General features: G+C 38.9%; 1 protein-coding gene across 1 annotated transcript in view; it reads right to left on the bottom strand.

The window, feature by feature from the left end:
• itpr3 (inositol 1,4,5-trisphosphate receptor, type 3) overlaps positions 1-17191 on the bottom strand; it is a 36827-nt gene that overhangs the window by 1915 nt on the left and 17721 nt on the right. Inside the window, exons 22-58 of the mRNA XM_033969142.2 lie at positions 17025-17169; positions 16680-16879; positions 16483-16603; positions 16189-16243; positions 15933-16098; positions 15379-15555; positions 14495-14569; positions 13816-13935; positions 13620-13742; positions 13324-13524; positions 12902-13017; positions 12632-12767; positions 12318-12443; positions 11756-11881; positions 11519-11639; positions 10666-10844; positions 10378-10526; positions 10149-10257; positions 8427-8520; positions 8144-8319; positions 7186-7345; positions 6503-6678; positions 5714-5914; positions 5214-5324; positions 5012-5107; positions 4655-4837; positions 4437-4547; positions 3833-4025; positions 3601-3720; positions 3290-3462; positions 2668-2832; positions 2371-2560; positions 2010-2120; positions 1297-1415; positions 1033-1198; positions 759-919; positions 59-220 (exon numbers count right to left, since the gene is read on the bottom strand). Coding sequence (XP_033825033.1) covers positions 59-220; positions 759-919; positions 1033-1198; positions 1297-1415; positions 2010-2120; positions 2371-2560; positions 2668-2832; positions 3290-3462; positions 3601-3720; positions 3833-4025; positions 4437-4547; positions 4655-4837; positions 5012-5107; positions 5214-5324; positions 5714-5914; positions 6503-6678; positions 7186-7345; positions 8144-8319; positions 8427-8520; positions 10149-10257; positions 10378-10526; positions 10666-10844; positions 11519-11639; positions 11756-11881; positions 12318-12443; positions 12632-12767; positions 12902-13017; positions 13324-13524; positions 13620-13742; positions 13816-13935; positions 14495-14569; positions 15379-15555; positions 15933-16098; positions 16189-16243; positions 16483-16603; positions 16680-16879; positions 17025-17169 — 5313 coding nt within the window. The remainder of the gene's footprint in view (positions 1-58; positions 221-758; positions 920-1032; positions 1199-1296; positions 1416-2009; positions 2121-2370; positions 2561-2667; positions 2833-3289; positions 3463-3600; positions 3721-3832; positions 4026-4436; positions 4548-4654; positions 4838-5011; positions 5108-5213; positions 5325-5713; positions 5915-6502; positions 6679-7185; positions 7346-8143; positions 8320-8426; positions 8521-10148; positions 10258-10377; positions 10527-10665; positions 10845-11518; positions 11640-11755; positions 11882-12317; positions 12444-12631; positions 12768-12901; positions 13018-13323; positions 13525-13619; positions 13743-13815; positions 13936-14494; positions 14570-15378; positions 15556-15932; positions 16099-16188; positions 16244-16482; positions 16604-16679; positions 16880-17024; positions 17170-17191) is intronic.

The raw sequence follows: 17191 nt of genomic DNA, 5'->3' as shown, positions 1-17191 counted from the left end.
AAGAATATCAATACATTTAAATATATTCATATGGATGGATTTTGTGAAAGGGCCATACCTGTTCCTTTAGTTCATTAAGTTGCCCGGTCAGTGTAGTGACCACTTTCATGGTTGAAGCTAGTTTATCTTGGAGCATCCTCATCTCGTTCTGCTCTCCATCTGCATCTGTCACCACCAGAGACATGGCCTGCATCCGTGGGAACCAGTCCAGGTTATTGTTCTGGACACAGACATCAGCAGAGGAAGAATGGATGGAGGAATTTTATTAGTCTGCATTTATGACCTTCCCATTCATCAGGTGGGTTTACTTGCTGATCAATTCATAGACAATTACAAAACAGTACAGACAGCCACTTCAGTTCACCATAAAGGATAATGATCAAACACTGGATGAACTTTTACTTCTTCAATACGTTATTAATATTAGTTCATAGTAATTCCTTGATATTCAAGACAAACCAGTGGTGGTACGTTTACACTACAGCTGTCATACAAGAGATGGGCCTGCACGATCATATCAGTACAATTAACTAAGCTAAACCCGTCTCCTGCTGGTTTAAACCAATTGTTTCTCTATGTTATAACAGTGTTCCCTCATCATTCGCTTACTCACAGTTTTATTTCGATTGATTTCTGCATGTTTGAGTAATACTGCTTTGTCCTACATTTGACAAGTCCAAAAAAAACCAAAAAACCCCAAACAAAAACATGTTCTTTAACTTGGGTCATATTAGCCTCCCAATGGTTCTGATCCAAACCTTGATCATGTGGGCCACATAGCTCTCTGGTCCTGTGTAGTCCGTCTTGTTTTTTTCTCGCACCAGGACAATGAAGTAGAGGTAGTTCCAGATGTTGTGTTCCATTTTGATATGTTCCTCAAAGGAAACTGTTTTGTTATCAAACTTATCTCTCTCCAAACCTGGTAAAGAGAGATGGAAAACAGGGTACACCTGAGATGAGAGGGATCTTATAAAGAAGAAAATATTCGCCAGTGTAACTCTGACTGTTATTCCAATCAGTAATGCAACTAACCACATATAAAGCATGTCGTCTTGAGGATCTCTTCTTTCTTCTGCTTTTCGCTCCTCAGGTCTGCAAACGTGTCGATGATGACTCCAAAGATCAGGTTTAGGACGATGATAATCACAATGAAGTAGAAGAGTAAGTCATACACCACACGTGCAGGAAACAGCGGCTCCTGGACAAACATAAACAGTATAATGATAATAATAATAATAATAATAGTGCCCTTTGCTGGGCAGGCTACCTCTCTGGGATATAGCTGGCTGTACGTACATTCTTGGAGGGTTTGCGCAACACATCTCCCACTCCTCCTCCGTTCCTCAGGCCATGGTTCAGAACAGTGACAATGCACATGAGCAGTGTGTCACAGGCACGTTCTGTACTTGCTTCCTCTGGAAAAAAAAGAAGATAACAGTGAATCTTCTTATTCTAACTAACATAGAAAACTTCCATAGTAAAAGAAAAATTCAATCCTGTCAACTTGACAAAAAGTTTTTTTCACTCAAAAAGTTTTGTCCAGAATTTATGTATTTATTTTATTTTATTTTTAATTATTTTTTTAATTTTTTTTTACTATGGATCATACCTGGACGACTGAGGGATTATTATAGTTAACAAGGAAGACAATACTAATTACTGATGATCTCACTTAGAGAACTGTAAGAACTTCTGATATTTGTAAGTGACATCTATAATCATCTGTGCAAGTACCTGCATGAATCTAGATTATATTTTCAAAATCAGGATTTTTTTTAATACTAAAACAAAATGATCCACATACAAGTGGTCTTATTTATTTACAAATTCTGCACTGCATTTACAATTTAAGAAGACACAAGTTTCAAAGGTCTGTTTTAGGCCTCCTACACAGATTTGATCCCAGCTAACTACAATACTTGTATGTACTACTGTGGTGTAGTACAGAATGACATAATAATGACGTAATGCTATCCATCTACAACATGAACAAATGCAGCTGCTCTCACCCTCCTCCCCTTCGGGTGCTGCTATAGCAGAAGTCTCCGTGGTACAGCTCACTCCATCTGCAGAACAGGAACGGAGGAAGTCCTGGGCTGCCTCGCTCTGCTCCGCTGCCGCTGCAATAGTATTTAACAATAGGGTTTATTGACGACTTTATTCTGGCTTTACGAAAGATGTGTGGTCATCCCCATTATTGTTTTGTTTTTTTACAGAGACCAGACAAAAGAGATTACAACATACAATGGCTCGTGTGCAAATTAAACTCACTATTACTATAGTTTGTTTTTTGTTTTTTTAACTTTGCTCTTAAAACATTATTTGTGAGAATATGGGAGCTTTTGTTTGTGAAGAGACTCTGGTCCAGACCTTGAGAGATCTGCGGCAGCGGGTCAACCTCCATGATGAAGTCCTCCTTCAGACACAGGAAGCCCACGATGGAGAACAAGTAAACCAGGATCAGAGCCAACAGTGCTGTGAGAAGAATGGACCTGCCATTTCGAGTCACACTTTTGATCACATTTAGCAGAGTCTCCTCTTGGTAGATCAGGTCAAAAAGCTGAAAAACAAAACGAAAAATATTTGGGCTAAGAGATGAATTAAGCATAAACCAGGATTAAACTAAGAGCTTCCCCAGGACTAGCACAGATGTAGACCAAGACTTACCAGGATGCTGTAGAAGAGCTCATGTACAAACAGGCCCAGGGTGGAGGTGAGGACGTAGGCCAGGTGGTACAGGAACTCCATGTCCAGAATCATGGCCTTGTAGCCCATAATGAAGGTCCCATTGTTCCCCACAAAACTCACCACAAAGACAATTTTATTCAGCAGCTGTGGGCCAGAAAGATTAAGATTAGACTGGGATGAGTTACTCAATACAGAAAGTCAAAATCAATTATTAAACATGAACCAATAACTGTATCAATTTATAATAACACCTTAATAATAAAGCATAGTTTATGAAGACTTAGTGACTACTTAATTAAAGATGCACTATATAACTTTTCAGACAGAGGGTCCACCACCTACATGACTATGGAGATGTTATTGCTTTGCTTAGAATGTTCCACAGTATGACATTAACTTCTCTTTGTTCAAACTTTATTATGGCTATTAAAAATGTAGTTATTATTACATGTTACCATAATAACTTTAGGTACAGTATGTTGCACTAAAACAAAATACAACATTTTAAGCCTAAATGTACCACTGAAAAGGAAATGTCCCTTTAGAGTCATAATACAAAATACACATTTTTTTTTAAAATTATGCCAGAGGAAGGTCTTACATTGAGCGATCCGAGCAGCAACAGGGTGTTGGCAATACCGAGGTGGTAGACCGACCTCAGGATTAAAGCCAGGGTCAACAGTCGGAGTCCATACTTCTGAGCCAGAAGCGCCAAGACCGTCATCCCGGTCAAGATCCAGAAGACCATTAAGAGGACCGAGTCATCAATGGAACCTGGGATCCGACCAGGGAAACATCAGAAAGCTTAAGATCAGGACTTTCTACCTACTAAACTGTACACTGTTTCTTTCAGCATATTCTATTTTTGACAATCATCAAAAGTACTAATGGTAGTAGTACTAGAAGTAGTACCTTGTCCTGAGTTGTATGGGTAGAAGAAGGCGATGATGAGATTTATAAAAACAGCAAGATTGAAGGAGATAGTTCCCCACAGAGTCATCCTCCGAGAGAACCAGTAAAGCACGGGCATACCTGAAAAATGTATAAGTGTTTTAAGTTTTAAGTAACGCCATGCTTTTTTGGCCAATTTCACTCTATAACATGTTATAACAGAAGGACTAGTACTAGTATTTCATGAACTTACTCCTGAGTTTCTTCTGCCACTCCATCTCTCCATGCAGGAAGGAGGTCTGCTCAAAGAAGTGTGTGACCTTTGACCCCTGTTCATCCTGTTCTGTGGTGTTGAACACTCTGACCTTGGACTCTTCAGTCAGAAACTCACAGATGGGGTGAACAGGGAACACAATCTGCTCCATGCTGCGATCCTCACGCACAATCTGCAGAGAACCAGAAGCACTACTATTAATACTATGTAGATACTATGTAGTACAAAATGCTAATACCTACATACCCGTGTACATACACTTACATACACCATTAATGGTACAGATTGCATTGTCACTATACTGTATTGTATATTGGCCACCAAGTAAATATTTTGGCCCAAAGTTGTTTCGTTAGATATGAAATGGTTTGGGATTTGAGCTTTGACAAATTGTAATGGTTCGATCAGTTATTCCCAACCTGGGTACCAAAGATACTCAAAGAGTCCCAGGAATTCTTAGAAAAGAGGTCCAAACTGGATTGTGTTTAATGACATGTTAATTGCTTCTATGAATGTATTTCATAATCATTGCTGTTTGATAACATCTTTATTAACTGGAAAATCATAATATTTTTCCTCAAACCTCAATCTGAGCGGTGAGCTGGTCGTAGTAGTCCAGCGGGTCCTGCTCCAAAGCAAGAGGGGGACCACCAGACTTCAACATTTGAGAGAGTGGCCGATTGTTCAAGTTCAACTGTGAGGCAAGTAAAGAACTATGTTAGAACTATGCAAACTACATAGGAGCTAACTGAGATCTAAAGTAGGACTAAACCAGATCTAAACCCAGTCCCAGCTGAGTACCATAGAGCTGAGGCTGTCGTCTCCTTCTTGCTGTCTCTTCTGAGGCTTGAGAAGGCCCTGGAGGATCTTGTTGTGTGGACCGAGCTGCTGGGCCAGGATGTAAATGTTATGGCCCACGTCCTGAGGAGAAACTTCACCCTCACAGTCTGGGTCTTGTTGGTACAGCTTCTTTATTACATCCACCTGAGGAGACAAGAAGATGTTCCTGTTTTTTATGTTCAAGATGAGGAATCACAAGATTCGAAAGGTTTACATTGGTAGAAGGATGGCCAGAGCTGCCTGTAAATTGGAGGCATAAGGAAGAAAGAGGAAGTCTATGGATGCAATAAAAGTCTTATATTGCATATTATTAAGTACCAGTTCTCTTGGTCTAAGGTTGAACAGAATTCTTTCGGCATTCTCATTATCATGCCGACTCTCCATTAGAGCCAGCAGCAGCTTTGATGCATTGTCCTGAAAAAAAAAAGACTTAAAATTATAAAGGTACAGAAATGTATTTTAACCTGTTCAAACTGAGTAGAGCAACCCAGTTAGGTCTAGGGTTGAGTATTTTACAGACCTTGAGCTCCAGAACCATGTCCATGCGGTAACGGCAGAGTGGGCTGATGTCATTCAGGATCAAAGCAGTGATAATGTCAATGCCGTTTGACTCATGGGTCACAATACAAGTCTGAAATACAATTTGTATATGTAAACAGGGATCACAAGATCTTCCAAGTTAAAACTGCCTCAAGTGTGCACATGTAGAAAATTATGTCATGAGATATTTTTTTCCATGTGTTTAAATTTGGCACAAACATGTGTAAAGTGCTGGTCTGTTAGAGATCTTTAATTAGTTGTAATGACTGTAAAAATATAAAGTTCAAAAATAATCAACTGAACCACACTATTTATTCATTATTTACTATGGCAAAATTTTGTACCCATGTACACGTACTCAATCTGGTGCCTTGTATTGCCCCATGTGAATTGTTGCATTCCTTATACCACACATGGATGAATGAAATCAAAACACCTGATTCAGTCCTGGTTTGGACTTGGACTAGACCTGGTTCTCACCTGGTTCTCTTGGCAGGGCCCTTGGCAGTATTCAGTGAGGGTCTCCAGGGTCTGGGTGATGAGGGGCACATTGGACTCGTTGATGTAGAGTCCGAGTAAACCCAGTCCCCCAGTGGTGCTGCCACACATGATGTCCAGGAACTGCAGCGTCTCACAGACCAAGTTATAGTTGGTCTTATTGTTTTGGCACCGCAGGAAGTTCTGGGTAGAAGGCAAGACTTGAGTTAATCCTAGTTTAGACACAGTTTAGTCCTGATGTATTGGTTTAGTACACATTAGACTGAGTTCAGTGTTCCTTTGCAGAAATGTTCTTTGTATAAAATCCTGACTATGATTTGACATACTTTTGATTATATTCAGTATTAATTTGTTTCAGGCAAAAATTCCTTCCTGATTTGAAGGTTATTGTGAAGACCTTTCCACACTGAATTGTGTAATTGCTATGACTTCTCCAATACCAATAAGATGTCAGTGACATGAATGGCTCGTCTGTATCAAAACAAATATGGCTACTTACTTGGAAAAAAGAAAGGAAAAAATATCGCAGGGACTGAAAAACATTGTGGATTTCAGCAGAATCAATGAGCAAAGCACTAAACTCTAAAATCTGAGGGGAGAGAAAGTAGATTTTGTTCTAAATGCTAGATGCCCAATGAGCTAATTCGTTTCACATGTGTCACTGAAATAAACTTATCTGATTGTTTACTCCTCTGTATAAAAAATAGAGAGAGATATCAGTCTGGACTTAGGCAATGTTGGCATAGCTTGAAACCCATGAATAGTCCTCACCTGCAGGTCGTGATTGTGGTTCTCGCAGAGTAGTTGGAGAAAGCGGAGGATTGGCTTCATTATGGTAACGGCTGGACCCATCTCAGTCTCCACCTCTTTCTGCTGAGGTTCTGTATGAGCTGCGACCTGATTCTGGACCAAGAGGGACCCAGGAAGAACCAGCCCAGAAGGGGAACCTTCACAGTAAAAGAAACAATATAACTATTGCTGCTGATATGTTGTAACATATTTGGGGATGATATGAGATTTGGAATATTGTGATATAATTGCATGTTCACTGCTGCTGATTTTCCTCTCAGTTGCAATGGAAGGCAGATAAAAATCATGGCTAACTGCTACTGATAAAGCCTATAGCGAGTGACTGAGAGGCTAAAACTCTAATAATGAAAGAGATAAGATGTGAATAGCTTAAAATAAGTACTTATAAATATTATGAAAGCCATTCTTTAGCCATTCTTTTAAGCAGCCTTAGGTATATTCTCAATTATATAAAATTTCCTCTTTTACATCATCTTAAAAAAATCTGGCCATATCCCCATGCCCTCATAGAAACAGTATGAGAAGTTAGTAGAGAAGCCCCTTTTCTTACAGCGTCTTCTACTAATGCTACTGGAACTACATCTAAGGTGAAAAGTCCACATGATGTTGAGGTAATGTATCCAGAGTGATTACTGGGTATAGACCTGGCTCGAGCTCTTTCTCATTGGCCTTGTGGGTCATCTCTCCCACATTCACTGATACTGTGGCTTTAATGTCGGTCTGCGCCTCCTTCATACGGTCGTTTAGGACTTTGAAGAACTTCTCTGATTTATTATCACCCATCATCAGCTTATAGAAGGAGTTCTGAGTAGAAATATAGAGACAATGGGTTTTTAACTTGTGAATTATGAGAATGTGCAAATATACTTTATTTGGTTTATCTATAATAACTACACCTTCATTCTGTCATAATAAAGACTCAATTCATAATGAAAAGCGTGTTTATTAAGAATGATTTAGGCTTATTATCTACTTAATACTAACACTTAACCCCTATATTATACAAAAGGGATTCTTGTGAGCTTTAAGCCATGTTATAATAGTACCTCCACAAAACATACCCAGAGTTGTGTTTTGTTTAATTCACACACTTGAGTAGTCCTTTATTATTAGTTTGTCTACATTTCCAAAGCTCAAAATGCTCTGTTCCACATTGTGATGTCACTTAGTGGTAGTTTTCAAGTTAATAGCTATCTCGTATCTTTAGTTCAGAAGATATTTGTAATTCCAGGGCTGAAATCATCCAAATGATTCTAGTGGAGGTGTATGGAGTATAAAAACACAGTCGAGTAATTCCTGTATTACTACATGACATCACAAGGTGGACAAGAGTCTGAGAGTTGAACTCAGCCTAAATATGCAGTGTTTAACATGTGAATGAAAAACCCACAAATCCAGGTATGTTTTTTATGAGGAAAAAACATTATTTAGATCATAAAATACCTTTAAGTGGTCTTAATAAACAATTTGGTCATTGTGAATTAAGTCTTTCATCATGCTTTATTAAGGCTGTAAATAGTGTAGTTATCATAAACTGTCACCAATTATTTTACTATTTTTTATTGTACTGTGTTTTATGATATAGTGCCAAAAAAATCTTACCTGAATCTCAGTATTGCCTCCCTCCAGCAGACATATGGCCAGCTGGATGCTCTCCAGGAAGATCTTGTCATTCTTGGTGCTCATCACTAAATCAGTGAACAGTTTTGTCCCTCCTTCTCGATCAAGGCGGCACTGATTCGCTGCCACCGCTGCCCAGTCCCTCTCCTGTTCTGGGCCTTAATTAAACAGAATATCATCTTTAAGCTCTTAATGGCTAGATTATCTGTAAATGTTGTATTTAACAATATATCTCTGGAGGTACTGCACTTAAGTGTTTGTTTACCTGCAGACATGAGCTCAGCCAAGTCAGCTTTGGGATTGTTCTTTTTAGTCGGAAACAGATAATTCTGTAGCAGCACTTTCCTCAAAGCAATCCCCTGGAAAATACCAGTGAAACCAGAAGTTTACAGACATTATATAAAAAGACACATACGCTTTTTTCCCTCACTGTCTGACATGAAATTACACTAAACATTTTAGGTCAATTACGATTACCAGAATAATTTCTATTTGCTAAATGCCAGAATAATAATAATTTTCATTACTTTCTTCAAAGTCAGGAGTTTATTTTACCACACCTTTAAACTATTTGGAAAAACCCAGATGATGATGTAATCTCTTTGGAAGCTTCCAAACACACCTGTGGATGTATTTGAATGCACACCTGAAACACACGGCTTCTTTGTGTAACATCATGGGAAAGTCAAAATAAATCAGCCAAGAGAGAAAGAGAAGAGATCAGGAAGAAAATTGTGGACTTGCACAATGGTGCATCCTTGGGTGTAACTTCCAGACAGCAAACTGCCAATGCACACAGGGACAAAGACCTTAATTTTTGGAGACATGTCCTGTGTTCTGACAAACCTGATTCACCATCCCACCTGTAAAATACAGGAGTAGCAGTTTCATGTTGTGAGGTTGTTTTGCTGCAGGAGGGACTGGTCACTTCACAAAACAGATGGCATCATAAGGAAAGAACATTATGTGGAAATACTGAAGCAACATCTCAAGACATCAGTCAAGAAGTTAAAGCTTGGTTGCAAGTGGGTCTTCCAAATGGACAATGACCCAAAGCATACTGACAAACTGGTTACAAAGTGGATTAAGGATAACAAAGTCAATGATTTGGAGTGGCCATCACAAAGCCCTGATCTCAAACCTATTGAAAATTTATGGGCAGACCTAAAAAGCCATGTGCAAGGCGGTCTACAAACTTGGTTCAGTTGCACCAGTTCTATCAAGAGGAATGGGCCAAAATTCCTGCCAACTATTCTGAGAATCTTGTGGAAGAATATCCAAAACATTTGACCCATACAGTTTAAAGGTAATGGTACCAAATACTAATGAAATGTATGTAAACTTCTGACTTTGAAGAATGAATGAAAAATTGTCAAAAAAAACCCCCAAAACTCATTATTCTGGTAATTCTGGTAATACAATTATTTTGGTAATCCTAAAAGCATATGTGTCTTTTCATATAGTGTATGTAAATGTCTGGTTTCATCTATACTTGTACTTGTGAGACATACTTCAAACAATAAGCATAAGGGTATATATATAAGCATATATATACGAGCACACTTTAGATTTTGATACTAAGGGTAAGACTTGATATTTGATACCAATTTAATGCCTCAAAACACAATGGAATGTACTTTTCAACCCAGAATTAAACGAGCATAAGGGATCTAGGGATCTATTCAGAATTTTTTTTTTAATTTTGCCCTATTTATGTAATTTTTTTCAGTGTTGATGCTGCAAATTGAGTTCAAATGAGTATCTAGTTTTGAAATGGATAGATAACATTTTTACTACAGCTAATGAACGTGTTAATTCCCACAATATTTATCTGTTTTTTAAAAATGGAAATATTTAGAGAGGAGAGATTGGTCATTGGCTACAGGTTTTACTCATTTGTTGATGCTAGTGTGGTTATTATAATGCTCTCAAAATGTAACTGTCAAAATATTGGGTCCTACAAGTAAAGATTTGAGAAATGTGAGACCTTTTCATCGAAGTCGAAGGTGCGGATAAGCATTTCCTGCAGTGTCTTCAACACTTTGATACACAGTTTCTCCTCAGATGACATCAGAGCTTTAGTGTGCTGGATCAATCTACAAAACACATACAAGAGTCCACAGTGAAAACATGAACTTCTCTATATTCATCATGAACAAAAATAACAGTACACTCAAGTGTACTCCTACTTATTTTGAGTTATGTTTTAGTCTCACTTGGATATGAATCCGCCTGTCTCGCAGCGCTGCCTTGCATCTGTTCCCTCCAGAAACAGCAGTTCAGGCTGAAGCAGTACATCCACTAGGACAGAGAGCTCTGCGTTCACTAAAGGCTTAAGGCGCAGCTCCAAAGTGTTGATCATGTCCTGAAATAAACAAGATTATATCTTTGTTTTAGTTTTTGCAAGATTTTTACCTATAGCAACAGTGCATGAGGAACACCAAAAGCATATTATTCTGCCTGCCTCAACCCATGCATGTTTAGTCTGTTTCTTTTGTGGCTACCTGTAGTTTTTCAATGATGTTCTTGTAGTCCCAAGGGTTGCTAGGGGCAGCGACGCGAGTTGTGCGAGAAGACTTATAGTGAGGATTGGAGCGAGAGAGAGAGTTCAGTGCTGAAGTCGACAACATGGAGTTGATCTGAGCCTCAAGGTCCAGTGGGATGGAGATGGAACGGCTTTTGGCTGAGAACAGAAAAGACACAGAGACCAGTTGTTAGAAGGGAAGACACTTTCTGTCAGTGAAGAAGATGTGTGTAGTCTTCTGTCAATCAAAAAAGGAAATTACACCTGTGATGGAAATGTATGTGCATTCATGTTGTGAAGAAAATATTCTTATCATACGTCTTTGTGTAAATGCATTTGATCTGTATCAGTCTGTCAGAGACCCAGACCAGACATTAACATGTGTCCTCTGCCCCATCCTCCAGGAAACCCTTTGTTGTTTTACCTGTCTTAACATATGACTGTGAACAGATGTGACCCTGCTTTTGTAATGTATGATGCTTGTCATTCTGGTATAAATACTCAGAGCTCAGATGTCCTAGGGAATAGATACTCTAAGGGAGAGACTCAGGGAGACTTGTTTGGGACCAGTCTGTAGCCAGGGCAGGCCTGGGCCCTGTCCTGTCCATATCGTTTGTTTGTCATATCGAGTTAGACTCACCTATATTTAAAGAGGGCTGAGCTAGACTCACTTGTATTTAAAGAAAGCAGGGACGGACTCGTCTGTATTTAAAGAGAATGGGGCTGGACTCACTTGTATTTGAAAAGGATGGGGCTAAACTCACCTGTATTTAAAGAGAGCGGGGATGGACTCATCTGTATGTAAAAAGGGGGTGGGGGAGGGCTAGACTCACCTGTCATGGCCAGAGTCTTGATGCAAGTTTCAACCTGTGGTCGGTGCTGTTGCTGAAGCCAGGGGCAATCCAGGAGTCGAACCGACGATTGTAGCAGCTGTGTTACTATAGTGTGGTGGGTCTGAACAAGATATCAAAGAAAACAAAAATAAAATTAGATTGCATCAGGTCTATTCAATCTTTAGATCAACAAATATAGTAGTAGGAGCCTGCTGCAGATGGAGAGTGGAGTTTTACCTGCAAACTGGTGCTGTTCTCAGAGAAGGGAGAGCTAAAGAAGGCTGTGATGGTATCAAAGACCACATTAATGATATACTTCTCTAGAACCGGGTCAGAGAGGCGTTTCTCACGTTTGTTACACACCTGAATAAATGAAATACAATAAGCAGGTTAACCCTAACAGAGCTGTTGATATATAGTTTTCATCATTTTGTGCCTAATAAAATAACTCTTGATGGATGCACAATTCACTTTGACTTATTTGCTTATATCACACCAAATCAGCTGTACCAAGTGGAGGTGAATAAAACATGTATAAGCAAATTGTAAAAATACACTAAAAATACAGCTTGACACCAGGAAATATTTTGATAATAGTTACACGCTGTAGTCATCATGTATCTGGCATCTACAGCTTACATGTCAAAATTGGCATTGCATAATAACAAAAACTTCTCCCTTCAAGCAAACAAATACATGTGAATATTGAAAAGACAACTGTAATTTTTTTTTCATTTGTCCTTATAGTTATTATTGTGACATCAGCATAACACAGAGAAAGTGCTTTAAACCATGTTACCCGAGCCATGTCCACTGTGAAATCTTCAAAAAGTTTCCAAATGTGGTTGGATGTGTAGATCTCCTTCATCTCCACCTCAGTGTCCACGTAACAGTGGTTCACAAAGTTCACATAAGCGATTTTCACCTGACCACACAAACATCACAAATTATCATTCTACAACTGTAAATGACTAACTTTTAATCCCAACTTTGGAAAATATTGGTATAGTAACACAATGACCAGGTCTAAATTTGGACTAAACCAAATCTTAACTGCCACAAATTATATTAATCGTTATCTAGAATATATGAAGTAATATGGCTTAAACATACCTCAGTGATGCAGTCCTCATGCGTAACCACTCTCACCACATCCTCCAGGGGAAGTAGTGAGGTGCATTTGATTTCTGTGTACACATTCTTTCCTTCAGCACAGGCGGCTAACAACTCCACTAGAGAAATGTGGTACCTGAAAAGAAAATTAAAAAATCACATCATTAGATCTCAAATAGAGTTAAAACTGCCCAGAGTAGACTGAATGCTGCATATAAAATAATAAAATGGTCAAATTCTAACACATTAGTTAACCCCTCTTTTCCTCACCTGAGTGGACTGTTCTCCTGCACGCCCTCTCTGCTCTCAGTCATGAGCTGCAGCATCACATTGAATGAAGTTTTGTCATTGTAGAAGACCACCACATCTTCGCCTGCATTGGTCAGCTGTGGAAACATAATATTTTCCTGTCAGTTTCACCTGTTTAGTCAGCTTTATAGGAATCATAGACTGGTCTGAGAGGACTGAACTGATCAAGTCTTAAAATACATATCTGAATTGGATTTTGACGCCCATTTACACTAAATAGATACTATATTTAATCCCATATATTGGCTCAATACATCCCTATTTTTTCACAGAATATTAATTTAAGTGTTGGGTGATATTTATTTATCTAAAATGAAAATTATACATTTTAGAGCAGTTTTTCTTTCTGAAAATCTTCAAATCTAGTCTCAAAAAGTTAATACCTCAGTCATAATCATGTCCTGGCACTTCTTCACATATTTCCCTTCAGCCTTGATGATGGTGTGGAGGAAGTTGAGGTACTGCACGTGGCGTCCGTGAGTGGCAAGGCAGTGGATGAAGTGTTGAAGGACGCTCTCAGAAATCTCAGAGCAGAGCTGGTAGTTATTACTGAAGATGTGCTGCACGGTCTCTGCTTCCTGCAGCTATGTAAACCAAAGGAGGAGATGATCAGACCACAACACTAAAGTGTTAATTGGCTTGTTAACTTGTCAGAATGGACAACAGCTAAGTTCTATACCCCAGGGTTAAGGAAAAGGCTGAGGTTTTTGTGCAGCAGTGCTTGATTCTCCTGGTTCCCAAGACAGAACCTCTGCAGGAACTGGTGAGTGTAGCGGATGATCTCCTGCATCTTCAGATCATTCTGAAACAGGAAGGTAAAGGTGAAAAATCTGAGAGTATATACGTGAGTAGTATTACTTTGAGGAAGTAACTACCTTGTCGTAAGACACTTGGAGCAGGTCCAACATGACTTTGTGGGCGCCCATGTTCTTCAAGAGTCTCTGCTGTTTCTTCCACACTCCGGTACTGCACATTTTATTCAAACGCTCCAGAATCTTAACGAAAAAAGACAGGGCAGGCAAAACATGCTATCACTGGTTTTCAAACCTAGTATTCAGTTGTTGACTTAACTACATATAAGAAATGTATGTACAATAATAATAATAATAATAATAATAATAATAATAATAATAATAATAATAATAATAATAATAATAATAATAATAATAATAATAATAATAATAATAATAATAATAAATATAGATAATTAGAAATTATTTTAAAATGAAGACAGCACCTATCTAGTTTAGACCCCATTTACTGACATCAAAACATCAGTTTTTTGGCAGGACCTACCTCACCTAACAAAAAATGGGGTGAGCTGGAAGAGACCCCCAAGTAATCAAAACCAGGAAACACTGCCATGATCAACCCTTGTGTCATTGTCCATAGTGCATAGTTTTGAACTGTAAAGGGGTATGCACATTCGATTATAAATTAATATGTAAAAATTTGCCCAGAAGCCACCAGCAAATCAGAATTCAAAACCAACATCAAAACATCCACCAACCAAACACCGGCTCAAAGACAAGATGACATTAGAAATGCTCTGACCTCTTTGACTCTCTGGTAGTTTTCATTTGTCTTCTCCAGTTTGTCCTTCTTCACCACAGGCTCTTCTGATGCCCCCTACAGGTCAGGAGAAACATTGAAGGCACGGGACAGTAGCAAGAACATACAAACCCAACCAAAGCAAGATGAAATGCGTACAATATATAACAGAGATCATTCATCCATATTCAAAGACAAAGAAGAAACTCCCAGCCAGCAGTTTGAGCGGAACGCAGCAAAACCAGCCAAGCCCCCATTGTTAAACCTCAAGTTTAAATAAATATTAGTGTGTTTATGAGTAATATATAGTGTTTAGTAAGTTATTAAGAAAACTACTGTTATTTAGCTGGAAAAAGGCAATACAGATGAGACATTTGAGTTTAGTCATTTTATAAAACATCACTGCAATTCCCCAGATGACTATTAGATGTAGTCAAGTCACGATTGCAAAACAGACGTGCTTTGTTAATTAAATAGTAATTAGTTAAAGTTAATGTGTTAGGTAAACATAGTAAATTAGTGTAAATTAATTAAGCTTTCTCATCCATTCTACTTTCACTTCATTGCAGCTCATTCATACTAATCTGTTATGCTCTCCATCCTCTCCCCCTTCTTGTCTTCCTACCTAAGTAATTCTCTCCTTCCTTGTCTTTTCTCTCTCCTTGCCTCACTCCTTGCAAACTCAACCCTCTTCTTCTTGTCTTGCCTTGAATTTGTGGATCGCTAGTTGCTGATGTTACTTGATTTTAACCAAAACAAGCAACATCAGCATTGCCATAAATGTAAGTGTCCAGTCAATACTAATACTCTCTATACTAAAGTCTCACTCTCTCCTTTTCATCCTATACTCTCTCTCTCTCCTTTCACACCTTAACTATGCTCCTCACCTCAGTCTTCTCCTTCTTCTCGTCTTTCTTCTTGTCCCCTCCCTTCTCCTTCTTCTCTCCTGAGTTCTTTTTTTCAACCCACAGTTCGGACTTTTCCACCAAAGTCCGCAGTCGGTCCAGATCTGCTTTGATCAGTTTGTAGTTCTCCACATCTTGCGCAGAGATCAGCAGCTGCACCTGTACGCAACACAAAAATACAAACTTTAAGAGCAGAAGGTGAATTTAGTGCCGGAAATTGTATGGTGTATGGTTAAGGAACAAACTAAATTCTGTAGCTTCTACAAAAGCAAATATTAAGAAACCTTTGAAAAAAATTACTTTAACCAAGCATGTTTGTGCAAGCATGCAAAATGTCCATAGAGAGATACCCCCCAAAAAACAACTACCCGATAAGGTCACTACTGTATTTCTAAATACAAGAAGTATCAGTATACTTTTGTGTGAACACCTCATTACATATTTAGCATCGTAAAATATCCAGTACATTAGTATTAGGTTAACAACTAAGAGATGTGTTGACAAAATCCTGATCCTAAAACATTTAACATTTGTACCTGTTTGAAGGTGTGTAACAACTCCTGTCTCTGGCTGAAGTGTCGGAACAGCAGCTGCAGTGCCCCAGACACTAGGGGGGGATAGTTGTGCATCGTGAGGTGGATCAGAACACGCAGTAGCATCCTTCCGCCTTCATCATCCACCTCCAACACACTGTTCCCCTTCCTGTGCAGAGGAAAAATACATGGTTTAATATGGATTTGTCCTTAGAAATCTTCTTGTATGTATTGTATGCTTTTCTTTTCCTGAACTCACCCAACACCAAACATGGCTTCGGCTTGTTCTCCAATCTGCAAGAGGTTTATGGAGGCTGCAGAGGAACAAGTTTAAACTTTACTCAAAGGAATTCATTCTGACTCAGGTCAATATATCATCACCTTTAGTCTGCATTGATTATAAATGTTGTACTGTTGGCTAAGTTCTGGTGTAAGTACTGAACAATGTTCATGGGAATGTTTTTCACTGTGGTCTGTATCGTAGTCTGTGTCACTTATGGGCTGGATATTGGTTCTGGTCAAGTCCAGGTTCTGGTATTAGTCCAAGTCTTACCTGCAGTCTCCATATTGGTTGTGGCATCAGCATCAGCCATTGGATAAACCTCTACAAACTCCTTTTTAAAGACAGACAAAAGAAATGAAAGCCGGTAATCCAGGCGCACATTCAGGATAAACTGGAGACAGAAAAACAGAACCAGGTTTATACCAGTCTTAACAGCACAACAGACTAGAATTAAATAGATCTTAAACCTGCAGGATCTCGAGGATTTTGAGCTTGGTGTCCATCACGGTCAGGTCCATGTTCTCTATGCTGTCTTTGCCTCGCTGTGCTTCAAGTGCAAGCCCCGCCCCCCTCTGTCCTGATCCACCAAATATGGACTGTTTCCTGTTCAGTACCATGGTAGACATCATCTGCCCCATGCCATGGATCGACCTCTTTACATTTTTACCTGGGGATGTCAAAGAAACAAAAAATATTGACTTGTGACTAATTGGGTGTTAAATAGCAGTAGTTTCTTTATGTTATTAACAGTGAAAAAGAGCAACAGACCACTTCTTCTTCTTATTATTATTATTATGATTAGTATGTATTACCTGCAGACTCCTCATGGAACATAGGTCCGCTGTGTGCAGGGTTCGGTCGACAATCAATAATTCCTAACAAAGTCCGGGTCAAGCGTAAAAGCTCAAAGAAACTGTAGAAACCGAAGTAAATCAGGTGACGCGCCAAACTCACCACCTGGAATATAATGTCCAAATAT

This window comes from Periophthalmus magnuspinnatus, chromosome 7 (assembly GCF_009829125.3).
Source record: "Periophthalmus magnuspinnatus isolate fPerMag1 chromosome 7, fPerMag1.2.pri, whole genome shotgun sequence".
NCBI classification, from domain to species: domain Eukaryota; kingdom Metazoa; phylum Chordata; class Actinopteri; order Gobiiformes; family Gobiidae; genus Periophthalmus; species Periophthalmus magnuspinnatus.
Note: the sequence above shows the minus strand (reverse complement) of the source record. Positions and strands in the feature narration are given on the sequence as shown.